General features: G+C 37.3%; 2 protein-coding genes across 5 annotated transcripts; one reads left to right on the top strand and one right to left on the bottom strand.

Annotated features, from left to right (window-relative positions):
* Positions 1-4,623: 4,623 nt before the first annotated feature.
* On the top strand, positions 4,624-8,996 carry LOC110768288 (zinc finger B-box protein). 4 transcript variants are annotated; one of them, XM_088253444.1, is made up of 5 exons: positions 4,679-4,771; positions 5,396-5,529; positions 7,146-7,309; positions 7,431-7,718; positions 8,198-8,996. In XM_088253444.1, exons 3-5 carry the CDS (start codon positions 7,172-7,174, stop codon positions 8,834-8,836), a joined length of 1,065 nt encoding a protein of 354 aa, XP_088109570.1. In that variant the 5' UTR covers positions 4,679-4,771; positions 5,396-5,529; positions 7,146-7,171; the 3' UTR covers positions 8,837-8,996. The 4 variants fall into 4 exon arrangements, with proteins under 4 accessions (XP_021827689.1, XP_088109570.1, XP_088109572.1 ...); XM_088253446.1 differs by having other exon boundaries at positions 5,396-5,477; XM_021971997.2 differs by lacking the exon at positions 5,396-5,529 and having other exon boundaries at positions 4,624-4,771.
* A 482-nt stretch (positions 8,997-9,478) lies between these two features.
* Positions 9,479-13,111, bottom strand: LOC110768275 (replication protein A 70 kDa DNA-binding subunit A). The gene is made up of 2 exons (XM_021971979.2): positions 12,617-13,111; positions 9,479-12,143 (listed from the first exon to the last, which is right to left on the bottom strand). Exons 1-2 carry the CDS (start codon positions 12,910-12,912, stop codon positions 9,818-9,820), a joined length of 2,622 nt encoding a protein of 873 aa, XP_021827671.1. The 5' UTR covers positions 12,913-13,111; the 3' UTR covers positions 9,479-9,817.
* Between the last annotated feature and the right edge of the window lie 3,406 nt (positions 13,112-16,517).

The following is a 16,517-nucleotide window of genomic DNA, read 5'->3' on the forward strand; positions in this document are numbered from 1 at the left end:
TTGGAATAAATTTATAGGGGGAGTATAGAGTTTGTGTATTGCCATTGTATAACCTTTTATTGCTTGTGTATTGCTACTGTATTGGCCCCCCGTATATCTTTTTTTTTTTTCAAGTCCATGTTGGAATAAATTTAGCGTTTTTCTACTTAAACTCTGCACTTCTCTTTGTTCACCTCATATTCTAAGTTCACCCCAACTTCTATTTCAAAATTTCAAAATTTCTAAGAAAACCCCACTATCTTCCCAAACTACCCCTAAATACACACCCAATAGAAAAAAAAAACAAAAAAAGACTCATCAACCTCACACCCCACATCCCACTATCTTGCCCCTCACCACTCTACACTCACCTCAACCTCACATTACTTAAAAAGATAAAAACACTGTTGTCAAATGTGTAGCAAAATTGAGAATGAACTAGGAGGTTTTGGGAAGAGAAGATGAGAGTGTAGTCGGTTTCTTGGATTGAAAGATGAGTAATCTGGTAATAGGGTGTACAGGAGTTTGTGTTTTTCTAAAACTTCATATGAAGAGTGGTGAGGTGTGTGTATAGATATAGTAGGGTTAAGTATTAAGTTGGATGACTTTTTTTGTCCTTTTACACAATAATAAAACTTAAGAGCTTAATGATTTAAGTATTGGGGTGAACAAAGAAAAGTGTGGGGTTTAAATAGAAAAACTCTAAATTTACATGGGGAGTACGGAGTTTGTGTATTGCCATTGTATAGCCCTTTATTGCTTTTGTATTGCTATTATATTGTCCTCGTATATCATTTTTTTTTCAAGTTTGTATTGCGGGTATGAAGGTGGGGATGGGGGACAAAAGCTTCACGGAGATGGGGATGAGAATGGCATACCCACCCTCGATTCGACCAACTGAATCAAAAAATTTGAATACACAATATGGACCCAAAAATGACAGATTTTAACAACAATGTAGCACATAGAATACCCAAAAATGACAAATTTTGACAACAATGTAGCACATATAGACCCAAAAATGAAAATTTAACATAATTCACAATCCACAGAACACCAAACCCAATACAAATACAATTCAAATTCACACTCCATAACAAACCAACACAATTCATAATGCATGTCTAACATTAGGTAGTGGAACATTGTTTTTACAGGTGCTTTTATTGTGGTCGGTGCCACTGCATCTTGAGCATTTTCTCCTTATGATATCCTCTCTTTGCGAGGGAATCCTTAACTTCTTTCATCGGCCTGGCATGACCTTTGCATTGGGAGGACGCACAACTCTACTTTGGACATCTTCAGGAATAACCCACAGCTCCCGAGGCTGTACCGGGTAGATGGTATCTAAATAAGCATCTAACTATGTATTTCGAGTGTAATACCGAGAAGCCATGGAGTATACATTAGTTTCAAGAAACAACAAACTGCAACTACATGCTTGCAAGGTAGTTGCTCAAGCTGAAACTTCCTACAACTGCAAGTGTTTTTCGTCAAATCTATGTGGCCGTCCATATCACCGTCCACGACATTATACTCTATGTGATTCAGTTTCACGACATTCATCCTTGAAGCACATTCCAACCTGTGTCTTAGCTTCTTCTCGCCAAAGTCAGGGCACAATGTTGATGTACAATTCAAAGCAAAATCACGACGTTTACTGAACCATTTCACAAGCAAATTGATGATTTCATAAATCAAATGCACCACTGGTAACATCCTTGTGAGCCGAAGGACGATTGACTCTGCAATATTTGTTGTCATTACATTGTATCAACGTCCATCCATGTGAGCTCTAGACCACTTGTGTAATCCTGCACTTTCAAGATATTGAGCAACCTAATCATTTCCCTTGATCTTGCTAAAATGACGATCAAATTCAGCGATACCATAAGATTTCGCAGCTTGTTCAAAGTATAGCAATAATTTATCACATTTTTTCAATTTGAAAGTGCGTTTCATGTTTCCCTTCATATGGTAAAAGCATATGCCATGTTGCGTTGTTGGAAAAACATTGTGCCACACATTCTTATGCTAATATTCCAATCAGAAATAATCACAAGATTTGGACACTCACCAATGGCTTCATGAAGCTTACTAAAAACCCAATGTCTTGATACATCCGTCTCTAAATCCCCATTTCCAAATGCAAGAGGATATATATTTCAATTTCCGTCATATGCATTGGCAACAAAAAGGGCACCCTTATACTTACATTTTGAATGTGTGGCATCCACAGCAATTGACCGGCCGCATTGAAGATTGAAACCCTCTAATACATGTCCCAATAGCCATAAAAAAAAATACACAAAGTGATTGTTCTCATCGATGTGGATGTGTGTCCTTATGCCAAAATTCACACGCTCTAATTTGTGACAATAAGCTGGAAAGAGAGAATTGCCTCCTCTACTGAACCTCTAGTGGATATTAGAGCTCACCCCCTCGATCTCCAAGCTTTGCAATAATTAATGGTGACACAAAAGTTCTGTTTCACATCTCTGATTATATCACTTGGTGAGTATATTGTGCGAGAATCTTTCAACTTCCGCTTCACTGCATTACCAACGAGTTTAGCACTTGCGTGACGATGCTTGTCATGTATAAAACTCATATCACATTCATGGAGCGAATTATATTTCACGATCATGAAGTTCTTTTCTCCATAATTAGATGCACGAAGCCGACATGGGCATGGACCTTGAGAAAAAACCACAACCAATCGACTCTTGCAAGACTGCTTCACCTTAAATCCAAAGTGACCTCTCACTGCCGCCAACTGTAACTTGTTAGATAAGGCTTCCTTACAAGAGAAAATTTTCCCAACTTCCAATTTTGGATCCCAATTATTCCTCGAATACGCGCTTTCAATATCTTCTTCTTCATCATTTACAATACCCAAATTGTGCATGTTTTGTTCACCCATTTGCCTCCAATTATGTCGAATAGAAAGTTCAGATGTTGTTTCGAAACCCATCACACCCACTTGTGAAAATGTCTCCAAATGGGCCAAAATAGGAGGGGCTGAGTGCATTTGCAAGCCATTAATTTCCGTATCATTATCACCACTATGCATCCCCTCCACCCCTGCAAAATCAATCATGTCTAAATATTATGTTCCAAAATCACCATGTACATCACCGTTGCTTTCAACTATGGCATTTGAAGAACCGACCATCCGACTCATATCCGTCGTGATATGCATACGATCACCTACGACATTTGTCACTCCTCTGTCTTCTATGCTCACCAGTAAAAGAGCCACTTTTGAAGGAATTACGTCACAAATGTACTTAATAAAAAATTTAACATCATCATTGTCCTCAATCTTGATGTGCTTACACTCATTCGAGGATATTGAAACTGAGAACTTCAAATAAAGCTTGTCTTTCCTGTTGTCTATATTAACAATCTTATGCACTCGTTCCAAAAGCTCACCAAATGTGTCCGCGAAATTATTATGCCTTTTGAGTCACCCCCTGCATATGTGCACATCTTCTTTGAGGTTACCCATTTTCCATTGTAGTAAACAAAAATTGCAATTGTGTCCATTTCTGACCATCATAAAACCAACCCAAAGGCATTAACCTAGGGTATCCTATTACTAACTAACTACTTACAAATTGCCAAACATTGACTGTCCAAGCTTGTTTCATATCGAATATCATACCACCCAAAAGAGTGAATACATCACTTTCAAGGAGATTTGCAAGTCCAAGTCTCAATCACAAAGCAGTGTATACATCATTTCAAAGACAAATCATAAGCACAAAACAGTGTACCCAAGTCCAAGAGCTTAACAACCACAAGTAATAGTTGGTAAATTTCATTTAATAACAGAAACAACAAGCCACAACAAAAACCCATTAATGTCTCATTCAAAATAGTGAAAGCAATCACCCCAATAATCTTAATCAATCACAAAAACCCAAAAAAAAAAAAAAAAAAAAACCAATATCAGAACTCACCACAGTGAAGATCGACGATGAAGGTGTCGTGGCTTTGTGGTGGAAGTTGACGACGGAGGTGGCAAGTCAAAATTGTGGCTTCGTTGTGGAAGCCGACAATGGAGGTGGCGAGTCGCGCCTTAGCTAGGGTTCGGTTCCAAATTTGGGGTTCAACTTTGAGGTTGAAATCAACTCCTAGTTGGAAGATATAACTAAGAGGAGATAGAGTTAGGGGAGATTCTATGGTGGAGGTGGATTTTGTGAGGTTTGGTAGAGGGAAGAAGAGCAAGAGCAAGAGCAACAATTGAGAAGAAAAACAAAAAACAGTGAAGGATGGGCAATAGACTGTCAATATGGAGTTTTTATGAGAGGCATTTGTGATTAAATTTCAAAATAGGGATATTATTGAATAAATTAGTTGCACCGGGGGCAAAGCCGCCAATTTCCCAAAAAATAAATAGATTATTATAAATAAACCAAATCCTAGACATGCATTTATAAAAAAACCCACACACTATTTAAACATAGAAACACACCCAAAATCAACCCCAAAATCAACAATTGTATATTTTTTGGGTGTGTTTATAAATGAGTTTTGAGTGTGTGTAATGATGAATTTTGGGTGTGTTTATAAAGTGTTTTGGGTGTGGGTTTTTTTATAATTTCAGCCCCCATTTTGGGTGTTTTATTGAAATCCCCAAAAATAAATCGTTTGTGGTTCTTGACTCATATTCCAACAAAATTCCCCGAACTGAGCGTACGTGTCCGTGTCCTCCACACGTCTTTCCGAATTTCCAGCTCTAACTCCCGTTCTTCCAACTCTGGATTTTCCGGCCTCATTGTGTCAGGTAATTTCTCTCCTTCCAGAGCACCCCCTTCATTCTCCCTTTTCAATGCAATTTCCTCCTTATTCTTCACCTCCCACAGATTTTTAAGGTTTATGATTTCATTGATGTTAATCTTTTGCATGCCAATAATAGTAACTGCTGGGTTTCGCTCGAATTATTTTCCTCAGATTTTTACTTCGAATTTTAACTGTTCATATTTGAATGATATAGATTTTACGTTTCTTGTTATAGATTTTCTCTTTTAAAATATATACTTAAATTTTGGTAGTTGAATTGGAGTTTTCTTCGTTTCTATTATAATTTGAGTCTTGTAAGCTGAAGTACAAATTTTCAATACCTCAGAGCTAGTGGAACAGTTTCATTTTGTTCTTTTGGTGTATTGTTTTAGTGATGAATGGCTTTTCTTTTATGTATTTCTGAAATTAGATATCACCCACAGCATATTCTGCTAATTCTAGTTATTTTTGTGTTGCATTTTTACTCTCTTAATCTTTTGGTTATTATTTGAATTTAGCATATATGCCATCAATATCGGTTAAAGCATCTGAGTTTGGTATCACTCTGTTTGATTGCACCTTTTAGCTTCAAATTCAATCTAGGTTTTTCTGTGTGTTTGCTTTATAGGAACTTACTTGCTTCCTGTCTTTCAAGTCAAGAGAAACTTCCTTTGACTGCTGATGTTGTGGATCTTTTCTTTGCTGAAGAAGTAATGGCTCAACACTCTTACGACGTTGAATTGTTAATGGCACTTGTTTAATGTAATAGTCTTGCCATTTTCAACATCGCATAGTCATATTTATGATTAAACTCAACAAACAACCATGAGGTTTAGCACATTTTGAACTTGAATGTAGTTAAAGAATATAACAAAAGACTGCTTGAGGTTTGTTTTTAGTTACTGAAACACCTCTTCCATAAGTTTATCCCTGGTGAAACGCTGACAAATTCCAGTGATATCTGAAGAGAGGAGAAGCATGTATTTTGTGATGGTTTATTTTGTAAGAGGAGAAGCATGTATTTTGTGATGGTTTATTTTGTAAGGATGCCCATGGCAATGACATAGGTAATGGAACATGGTGTCCCCTTGCCTATGACTTCTGCTACTAACAAAGTAATCCAATTAATCATGGTGCTGGGGAAGTTAAAAAGCTGCCCGAGTATCCAGTAAGAAGTCCTAGCCCAGCAGTCATAAGCCTTCATAAGATCCACTTTGAGAGCAGTGCACACCCAGGGATCCCCCCAGTCCTTGTGTAATTCGTAATTAGTTCCTGCACAATGAAGAAATTGTCTCGTACTATTCTTCCAACTGCAGAGGTAGTCTGACAGTGACTTATTAATTTAATAGAAAGTTAATGTGAGAGTGACTAATTAGCTGAGGCAGGAGCTTTCTGCTCCGGTTAGCAATGATCTCAAATAGAGACATGCAGCATGCTATAGGACAAATATCACTTATCATTGGATTGGGGATTTTGGGGGCAAAAGCAAGAATTAGGTTCCTTCAGAAGCATTTGCCTGACAAAGAATTCTTTAGCTCCGCTTTGATGAGGCTAAGTTTGTTATTGTCTCAGCAACAAAGTTTATGGCGTGCTTTCTCAGTTGTATGGTTGAAGTGGAATAGAAGGATTTTCGAGGGAAGATTTGGTTAGGAGGTGGATTTCATGTAGGAAAGACTCCAATTTTGAGCATTTTTGTGGGCAGTGTCTACTGAATTTCGAGATATGTCATTTTCCTTTATTCTTGGTTATAGGTGGCTTTTCTTTTGTCAAGATGATTGTATCTTTTAGTTGTTCTGTATCTTAGTTGGATGATAATGTTTATATTGTATCTTCAGAGGACACCTTGTTGACCTCTGTTACTTCTGCTCATGTCATATTACTCTGTCTCTTATTAAAGAAATGATGGAGTACATATTGTACGAGAGAGCCCATATTTTTTCATGTTCAATTTATGATCAGAAAAGGCTTGAATCCTTTTCCTTCCTTATTCATACTCATGTGAAAGAGACCTCTCTCCCTTTCGATTCTGATCAATATACTATTATAGAAGGCTTGAACCCTATATATATGTATATGCATATAAAGTTAATTTTTATAGATGGCCCCTCTAGAATCATCTTCTTTGCATAGCTCAACCTCATTAAAATTGAAATTTTACTGCATCTATGGTATGAAACAGTGAGTCACTCTATTTCTATTTGAATTGGATAACCATTTTATAATTCTTCTTGTTTTGATGTCGTGGGGAATTTTTTTCATGTTTGTTTTGTCGTTGGCCTTGAAATATTTTATTTTCTTAGACAAATTTTCTGTGCATCTTACGGAATCCTAAAATAAATTCTTTTATATAATTTGATTCTTCCTTGTTCTCGTTGCAGGTATATTGCATTGACCAGAGGATTCAATGGATTTTCTGTTTAAAGGAATGAATGGAGATGCTTCTGAGTGCCCCTCTGCTGAGGACATGCAAAGATGTCCGTTTTTGAGGAACATAAACAAACCCACTTGTTTTTCCTTCACTCCTATAAGTCTCCCCATTCCTGTAAGTTGTCTCTCTTTGTCACCTAATGTCCTCTTTGACTCCATTGTAGTTGGTTTTTTCTCTTAATTAAGGTAATATGAAGTAAAAGGGTGTTTAAACTTTGAATTGATTGTTTTCTCAGGTGCATGGAGCAAAAGGTCCAATATTTGAGGATGCTCCGAATTTTGATATGGCTTTTAAGCTCTTTCACGGGAAGGATGGTGTTGTCCCATTATCAGGGAGATCTTATTCTCATAAGGACATTCTGGAACCCAAGCCTGAACCTCAGTTCAATCCTTTAGCAGCCAAGGCTGCCACCATAAGTCTGTCAGCATTTGGACCAGGAGGGCCTTTCAGTTTTGGTTCTTTCTCTGACAAATGGAAAAAGAATAACTCTGATTCATCTAGCAAGAAGGAAACGCCTACACAGGTAATTTTTTTTACCCTTACCAACTTCGGAAGGCCGTCTTGGCAAATAGGCCTCATGTCTGCTAGCATGAAACAAGTTGTGGAGTTTTAAAGATTACTATGGGCTTTAGAATATTCAGTTTAGGAGCTTTCCTCTCTGCAGGATGTTCGTCCTTTATTAAAGATAGGATGACAATAATGTCTCAATAACATGTCTATAACAAATACGTATCAATGAATTATTGACATGTTGCCGACATGTTATCAACACATTATTGCAAATTCGCCATTTCATAAAGGAGGGAAGTCCTGCAGAGAGGAAAGAGCTTTGATTTAGGGTATAAATCCATTATATAATTTGTGGATAATGTGTGCTTGTACGACTCACAAAGTTGTGAACGTGCTGCTTGTATGAATCATGCTCCTTGCTTATGGTTTTGGAAAATATTATCAGATTGTTACAGCAAACCTGACTTGGCTTTTCTATTTCCAATGTCCCAGAATGGAGATTCATCAAAGCATGAGGCGCTGGGAAATGAGTGGTTAAAAACAGGTAACTGCCCAATTGCCAAGTCATATAGAGCTGTGAGCCGTGTTCTACCACTTGTTGCGACAGCACTTCAGCCACCCCTTAGCATGAAACTCAGATGTCCGCCTGCAGTAGTTGCTGCAAGGGCAGCCCTCGCACGGACCGCCCTTGTTAAGAACCTACGGCCTCAGCCACTACCTGCAAAAATGCTTGTCATTGCAGCCTTAGGCATGGCAGTTAATATTCCATTAGGTGTATGGAGGGAGCACACAGTGAAATTTTCGCTCTCGTGGTTTGTAGCAGTGCATGCTGCTGTTCCCTTCATAGCCATGCTCAGGAAATCAGTCGTGATGCCTAAAACTGCTATGGCATTGACAATTTCGGCTTCTATCCTAGGACAGGTTATTGGTTCTCGAGCTGAGCGAGTCCGGCTGAAAGCAGTAGCTGAGAAAGAGAGAGTAGCAGCACAGACAACAATTGAAAGCACCGTTGCTGGCTATAGCCCAAGCCAGGTTGATGGCACAACAGGTGGTCACTGTGCTGTAGAAGGAATGATATTTTACCCAAGAAAGAGTACTGGGCCAACTTCATCATCAAATGTGTGCTTTTGACATCAGTGCACAAGGTGAAAGGAGATAATAAAATGAAGAAGCAATTCTCTTAGTAATGTCTTCAACATTGTATGTGTTGTGCTTTTTTTATTATGTGAATGGTAATTCAGTGACAAAAGCATTTGACTTTTGCTAAATAAAAATGTCGCGTGTTCATAAATTTGCATTCCTTCTGTCAAGAGATAACCTTCTTCAAAAGCAAGTAGAAAATCAGTAATTGCAATGAGGGTCAAAAACTCAAAATAAAAAAGAGCCGCCATATAACTTCCATGCCAAGGTATAATATCAGCCCAAGTGTTAACTACAGGACTGCAGATTTTCTATTGCATCATGACATTCATGCATTTAGAATTCATGTGACCCAACAGCATTTTTCCACCTTGTCAGCAATATCACACATACAACTTATGCCAAAACAACCCATACGTACATTTAGGTTTAGGAGGAAAATCATCTGAATCTTTGAAAACCCAAGTAAACTTCAAAGAATTTGGGAGCTTTTTCTGGAAGCACTAAATGTAAACAATAAAGAAATTTTCACTCGTCTGACTTTGAAGGAAAATATAAAAAAAAAAAATTGAATTTGCTACTTCGGTCTCGACTGATATGATTCTACATAAACATTTGTAGACAGGAAACAAGTTGCTCTGAAGCAGCTGCAGTAAGATAAGGAACTTACAGTACCATACAGAGAAACATACCGGTTCAGACCCATGACCAAAATTATTGAAATGGGTACATATTCTTTGACGGTATATAGCATAGGATTTCGTTAAGCTTCTCCAATCAGTACAAACGATACTTTGAAGAAACTAAACTAAAATCCAAAATCCTTGAAATCACAAAGAAAACATATTACAGGAACCTTCTGCTACATGAGGAAAGTTCACTAACTCAAACCCCAAAACTAGATCCAACACCCAGGAAATGATGCTGACCAAACATTTTCATCATATTGTACAAGGTTTTGTCCCAGCAACCTCAAAAGCCACCGACCCTCTGGTTTGCAACACCTCCGTATCTCACAGGGTTGCCTCCGCTGCCTCCATAAGCTGGAGTGGTGTTCAAGCCAGGACAGTCTCTTGCCCAGTGTCCAGGTTGGTGGCATTTGTAGCAGTCACCAGAAGTATTGCCAACACCTGGCCTAGAAGATACTCTGTTGTTATAGCCCGCTCCTGATGACTGCCCTGGGCCATTCATTACACTTGGGCAGTTCACTGAGCTATGGCCAGCATCCCCACAACTGTTACAGCTCAGATATGAACCAACAGAGCCAGTTGAAGGAAACCTAGCACTACTAAACTGGTTTCGATAGGTACCCCCTTGACTTTCTGGTCCTCCAAATTCTCTACCAGCATTGTTGTTGTAACCAACATTCACATCTAGTGTAGGTTGTCTACTTACAGTGTTCCCAACTCCAGTAGCATTCATCCCAGCGCTGGGCATTACATTATCCCCCTCGGAGGCAGAAGAACTAATAGTCTCCATCTTAAGTTTATTCATCAATTCCAAATGAAATCTAGCCTCCGATGAAAAGTTTACCTTCTCTGCTTTCAAAACTGTTGATTTTACACGTTGTTCATCACCATAAATCTCCTCCTTTATTTTCAACTTGAAATTGAATTTAGTAAAGAGAACCTTCCGAGTGATTTCTACAAACTTCTCATCATCTTGCTCTTCATATTTCAAAAAATACAAATCTTTTGCAGGTATACCCATGATTTCTTCACCACCCTCCTGAAATGCCGTTACCCATGTTGTGCCAGTATGATCCTGTATCTGTAACTGGAGTAAATATCTGTAGTCACATTCTTCCATGGACTGATCACATCTATCGCACCTCCATTTGCCATCTCCATTATTTGTAACTTTTTTGCTGCATTGTCGATCACCATTCATGAGTGGGCATGCCGAATAGCAGAAACTATCAACCTTTATAAATGAAACAGTTCCACCAACTGTGATCCAGTCTGGCTTCTCGGAAATCCCCAGCCGCTCATCTTTAATTTGAGATATAGTCTTTCGGATATCTGTTCTACCCACACCTGCTGTTTCCCTGGAAATAGGGATACATGGGGTATTTCTTCCTTCCCTGTCAAACCAACTCCTCATCTCGCGAGCCTGTTCGATATTCGGCTCTATAAAAAGCTGACTACTAGGAATGGTCCCTACCGCCTTCCCATTGAAATCATTAACTTTAGCACCTTTTACAGCCAGCACTGGGAATGCACCAGAATCACACATACTTTGCAGTCTTTGTCCCTCTGCATTGCACAAATTTCCCCATAGAGTTACCTCAATACTACGACCAGACATATCCTTCAACTGGAGGGATCTCTTCTGAGTCTCAACACCATTTTTCCTCATTATAGAAGCAGGGGGATTGATGGAGGATACCACACCTATTACATCGACAATAGAGTTGTTGTTCAAGCCTTCAACATCACTTATACGACAGAAACGGAAATTCTGCTTTGGAATTGAGTCGTCATCCTCAAAACATGGCTGTATTATCGATGTGTGATCCAAAGTAATTTCATGATCATTGTTAAGGTTGTTGAAAGCCTTTTGGGCTGCTTTTAAACTACCCTTGGAGATCAAATAAATCTTGCCAACTTCAATCTGGTTGTAGAATTGATCAGCCACAGCGTTAAAACAGGTTGCTCGAATTTCTCCACCATGAGAATCAAGAACATCAAAAGAAAAAACTTTCCCATCACCACGAGGATTGCTGTAGTGCCTAAGTTCTCCTTTAGCTGTCACTCTAGCCTTGATTGTCCACCGCCCTTGGTATGGATTCAGAGCAGCAATTGGCATTATTCTAGGAGGGGCTTCATTTTTGGCAACTGGTCCTCTATTAGGATATGTTGGAGATGGCTGTTGATAAGTTGGCTGAGGCGGCCGAGCATAAGCATTTAGAGTTGGCTGTGGAACCTCAGGTCTAGGGCTGCGAAAACCTGTGTTCTGATTGCTATATGACCCACTTAATGGTGCTGATCCAGGAAAACCAAAACCAGTCTCTGGTTTAGGGTGATTGGGAGTAGTACTCATTGTCGCATGTCTTCCTGGGTCAGAACCACCAGAATAAGTACTACCATATGATTGATTTACTCTAGGTTGTTCCGGAGTAGCTTTAGTCACAGTTTGATGAACTGCGCCACCAGAATGTGCACTGCCACCAATAGATTGGGCATTTCCTGGTAATGCCCCTGAGGACTGTGCATTCAGATATTTAGGTCCTGCTACAGGCTCTCCAATGAGATCACATTTATCAAGCACCAAATCCAATTCAATTATAATGATGATCCTGCAAGCAGTAAACAGAATCCGCATATTTTTTGAGGAAGAGAAAAAGTAGACTTGGCATGGCATTAAAGCAGAACAACTTTCAATTAACATAACAAAAAAAGAAAGAAAACAAATAATACAAGCTGAAAGAACACACAATAACAATAATATATATATATAATTATGTACTTTTCAATCACTGGGTGCACTTAAATTAATTTCTTCTAGAAATGTTACAGATTTTCCTTCTTGCTTCCATCATCAATGCTTAACCATGACTGCAAATAATGAACTAACTGAAACCAAAATCACTAGATTCCTGAATTCTTAATCAACTAAACCATAAATTTGAGAACCCTTTCTCCCTCAATTCCCTTGATCCAACCCAAAAAAAAACCTAAACGAAACAAAAATACCCATCAAGAAAATTTCAGAAAAGAAACAAAAAAGGAGTGAAATTTGACAAGGATGGAATAGTATAATATCACATACAGGCGGTTTTGGACTTGGGTACAAGTGAATTGCTTCAAGCAAACGATGGAGCCCTTCTGAAGCAGGCCTTGCTGAACCAGTGTGTTCTTCTGGGTGCCCAGCATCCCCTGCTGGTGGTGGGAACCATCCGAGATCAAAACCCTGTACCTCTCGTTATCGGGGCCCGGCTGGGCCCCACTGCGAGCTGTATTGACCATCCTCACGTCGAGCACTTGCAAGATGGGCTTCCAGGTCTCGTCATGGTACTCCCCTGTGCAAATCTTCATTATCGCCCCCTCTGTTAGCTTCACAGCCATTGTCGAAACAGGGTATGCGGCTGTTTGGTTGCCGAGAAAGAGAGAGAAAGTTGATTGATTTGGGAAAATGAAGAGAGAGAGAGAGAGAGAGAGAGAGAGAGAGAGAGTGTAATTGGGAGGGAAAATTGAAACCCTAAAAAACTGAGGAAATGGAAAGCGCCAGAAACTGTATTTGAGTGGGGAAGTAGTGGGGAAGGCTTTTCCCTGGCATATCTTCATTTTAAATACCGGGTATGTCTCCTACTTTTGCCAAGTACGCCACGTACACGGAGTAAGTATGCCACACGTGTGGTGTGGATTTGATCTTCGATCTTCACAGCGAACCATACAGTCGTCCACTTTTAATTATTTTCTTCTTCTATTTAATTTTTTGTCTTTTTTTGTCTTACAGATTTTCTATTGAATTTTTTTTAGTAATCTATTGAGAGAGGCGATAACATACTAAACTTACACGCATTATATAGATGTTAAGACTCAAACTTTGAATCTTTTTTAGAGGAGCCATTGCTCCAAACCACTACATCACAATTTAAAAACCACATTCTTTGGCAAGTTATGTCATTGTCATGTATATAGTAAAGTGAGTTGGCAATTAACTAATATTAATTTCTTAAGATTGGATGAGGAAAGCTAATTCTTGTTGATTTTGTTTAATTAATGTAGTTGTTGTAATCATTTCAAATACATGGATGGTAGAGAAAGCAACCAAACTAAAGCACATGAAAATAAAAGAGAAGCAAGGTACTGAAAATGAAGTAGATCACAAAGATTATTTTTGTTGGAACATACAAATGGGCGTTCTTTAGCATATATACTTACAAAAGAATGTCAAATAGGTAACAAGAATAGTCTAAAATATCGATAATATTAATGAAATATCGAGGATATTATCATTTTTTCGAGTCATGGATATTTTGGAACGTATTCATAGACATATTGTATAAATATCAATAATATTAACGATAATATCGGAATATATCGATGTCGATAATTTCGCTCACACTTAATATCGAAAATATCAATGTAATGGAAAAAAGGGAAATAAAAAACACAAAATGCACACACACAAAAAGGGGATTCAAACCCTTGCCATTTCGCTCTTCCAACACATTAACCACCATGTTGCTTATGTTTTTGTGATAATATATATATATATATATATATATATATATATATATATATATATATATATATATATATATATATATATATATATTGTTTTGTTTTGAATAATTACATGCAAAACTATTTTGGGGATTTATCATTTGATGACTACTCGTCATAATACACTTACTCTACACATAGAGATGATGAAGATAGTGAAAAATTAGAACCTCATAAGAACTCTGTGTGGTACTAAGCCTCTCATGTATCTTACCATGCAATATATAAAGTGTAAAATATTGTAGTAAATCATTATATATAAATGATTATGGTGTGTTTAATCTTCTTTCATTAATTATTACATATTTTATACTCTCACAATGTTTGTCAGCTTGCTATATAATCAACTTAAATCAGTTAAACCCATCATGCAATGCATTTCCTTCCAACTTTTTGTGATAAACTAATAGATAATTGACTGAATAAACATCCTTCAAAGTTTAAATAAAAATTTCCAAGTTTTTCTTACAATTTTCATGGTTTTTATTCAATTTTTATCGATATCGAACTTATCCCGATATTTCCATCGAATATTTTAGACCTTGGTCACAAGGGAGACCGTTGTAGCTATATTGTCCGCACAATTCAATATTGAAGTAAGTGCGGATAACATAAGAAATTGTGTTAAGACATAGAAAAAGTTTTATGGTATAGTTAGTAGCATATTAAGTTAGAGTGGATTCAATTGGGAGCTCTGGCAAAAACATGCAAAGAGCCAGCTTCCCATTATACCTTTTTACGGAATGCGTGCATTAACGCAACACCACCATAGTTTCTAATAATGCATTAGTTCTTGTTTTAAAGCATCTGTCTGAGGTATTTGAGAGAATTCATAATTCATTTGAGAGAGTGAGAAGAGTGACGAGTCTTTTTATTCTTGTTGAATTCATTTGAAAGAGTAAGAAGTAACCAATGTAGAGATTAGTTTTCATTTTTTCAGATTGTTGAACTATGGAGATTGTTGAAGAAGCTTTGGATACGAGTGAAGAATCTTTGCATATTACTGTAGATCCAGAGAATCTGTCCGAGACAACAAAGATTGGCTCTGTCAAGTCGATGGAGGTCAGAGGAAACATTAAAAGTCATCACCAACCCCCAACACCATATGCTATTGTTGGCAACATATAAGGAAATGCAAGTTTTCCAAGCATATTTGTGAGCAAATTGACAAAATTCTTCGAACACAATGGTTGGGTGGAGGAAAGTCAAGGCACGTTGCTGCTTCTCTCTTCCGTACTAACCATCTTCTGTTTTAAAAAAAAATTTAACCCACCAGAAGGTCTTCGGCAACAAACTACAACAAATGATGATGATGGAGAATGCACCTTGTGTTATAACTAAATAATGAATTTATTTAATAGTTGTGATTCCAGTTCTAGCTAACAAATATGGATTTAAAAAAAAAAAATTATATGCAAACATGTATAATAATCAAAAAATTCAAAATATCCAAAGATAACGAAAATAATCAAACACGATAACAAATATTGATTTTAAAAAACAAAATTTATATGCAAACATGTACAATCAACAAATTCAAACAATCCAAAGATAATGAAAATAATCAAACACCATAACAAATATTGATTTTAAAAACCAAAATTCATATGCAAACATGTGTAATCAACAAATCCAAAGATAATGAAATAGTCAAACACCATAACAAATATTGATTTTAAAAAACAAAATTCATATGTAAACATATATAATCAACAAATTCAAACAATCCAAAGATAACGTAAATAATCAAACACCTAATATCACCTTTATATTAGACAACTACTACACATTCTACCGCAACAAAAACACTCGAAGTGAATCAATGTAGGAGGTAGATTAGAAGTCCTCATCAATTGGATGACTAATGTAGATTAGTAATCACATAACACTCTATGACAGAGGTAGACAAGAAACACAAATTACTCTCATAATCAAGGTATCCATATCCATATATGGAGGGAAGAAGAAGAGTCATATCCATGTACAGTTTTGGTGTTGAGAAAGAAGAAGAAGAAAAATAATGAGACTTTAACAAGATTCACAAAAATTATGGTAATACAAATGAAGCATGTTTTTTTTTTTTTACTAAGTTGTGGACTTGGATTTATTTGTGCTTATTTTGATTAAGTTATGTATTTATTTGTTTTTGTGAGATTGAGATATGGACTTATAAGATGATGAAGCTTTCAACTATTAAATGTGTTTGAAATTGAGATTGAGGCGATTTTGAGTATTTGAGTTGAATTTTATAATTACAGTACATGTGTTTAATGATAAATTATTGTGAGAATAAATATTTTTTAATACAAAATTCGGGGAATTGGGGCGAGTATGGGGATGGTCCCCCGACGGGTACGGGGCGGGGATTCCTCGAAACTTATTAAACAGGGATAGGGGTGGGTTTGGAAATCGAGGGCAGGATGTTATTGGCATACCCGGAC

The sequence above is a fragment of the Prunus avium genome, chromosome 5 (assembly GCF_965620075.1).
Source record: "Prunus avium chromosome 5, drPruAviu1.hap1.1, whole genome shotgun sequence".
NCBI lineage: Eukaryota > Viridiplantae > Streptophyta > Magnoliopsida > Rosales > Rosaceae > Prunus > Prunus avium.

Excerpts from the sequence above, each read along its gene's own strand:
- LOC110768288 (XM_021971997.2), top strand. The coding sequence starts at position 7,172 with ATGGATTTTCTGTTTAAAGGAATGAATGGAGATGCTTCTGAGTGCCCC. Across the intron at positions 7,310-7,430 it reads CTATAAGTCTCCCCATTCCT|GTGCATGGAGCAAAAGGTCC; the intron begins GTAAGTTGTCTC and ends TTGTTTTCTCAG. Across the intron at positions 7,719-8,197 it reads AGAAGGAAACGCCTACACAG|AATGGAGATTCATCAAAGCA; the intron begins GTAATTTTTTTT and ends CCAATGTCCCAG.
- LOC110768275 (XM_021971979.2), bottom strand. The coding sequence starts at position 12,912 with ATGGCTGTGAAGCTAACAGAGGGGGCGATAATGAAGATTTGCACAGGG. Across the intron at positions 12,144-12,616 it reads ACCCAAGTCCAAAACCGCCT|GATCATCATTATAATTGAAT; the intron begins GTATGTGATATT and ends TACTGCTTGCAG.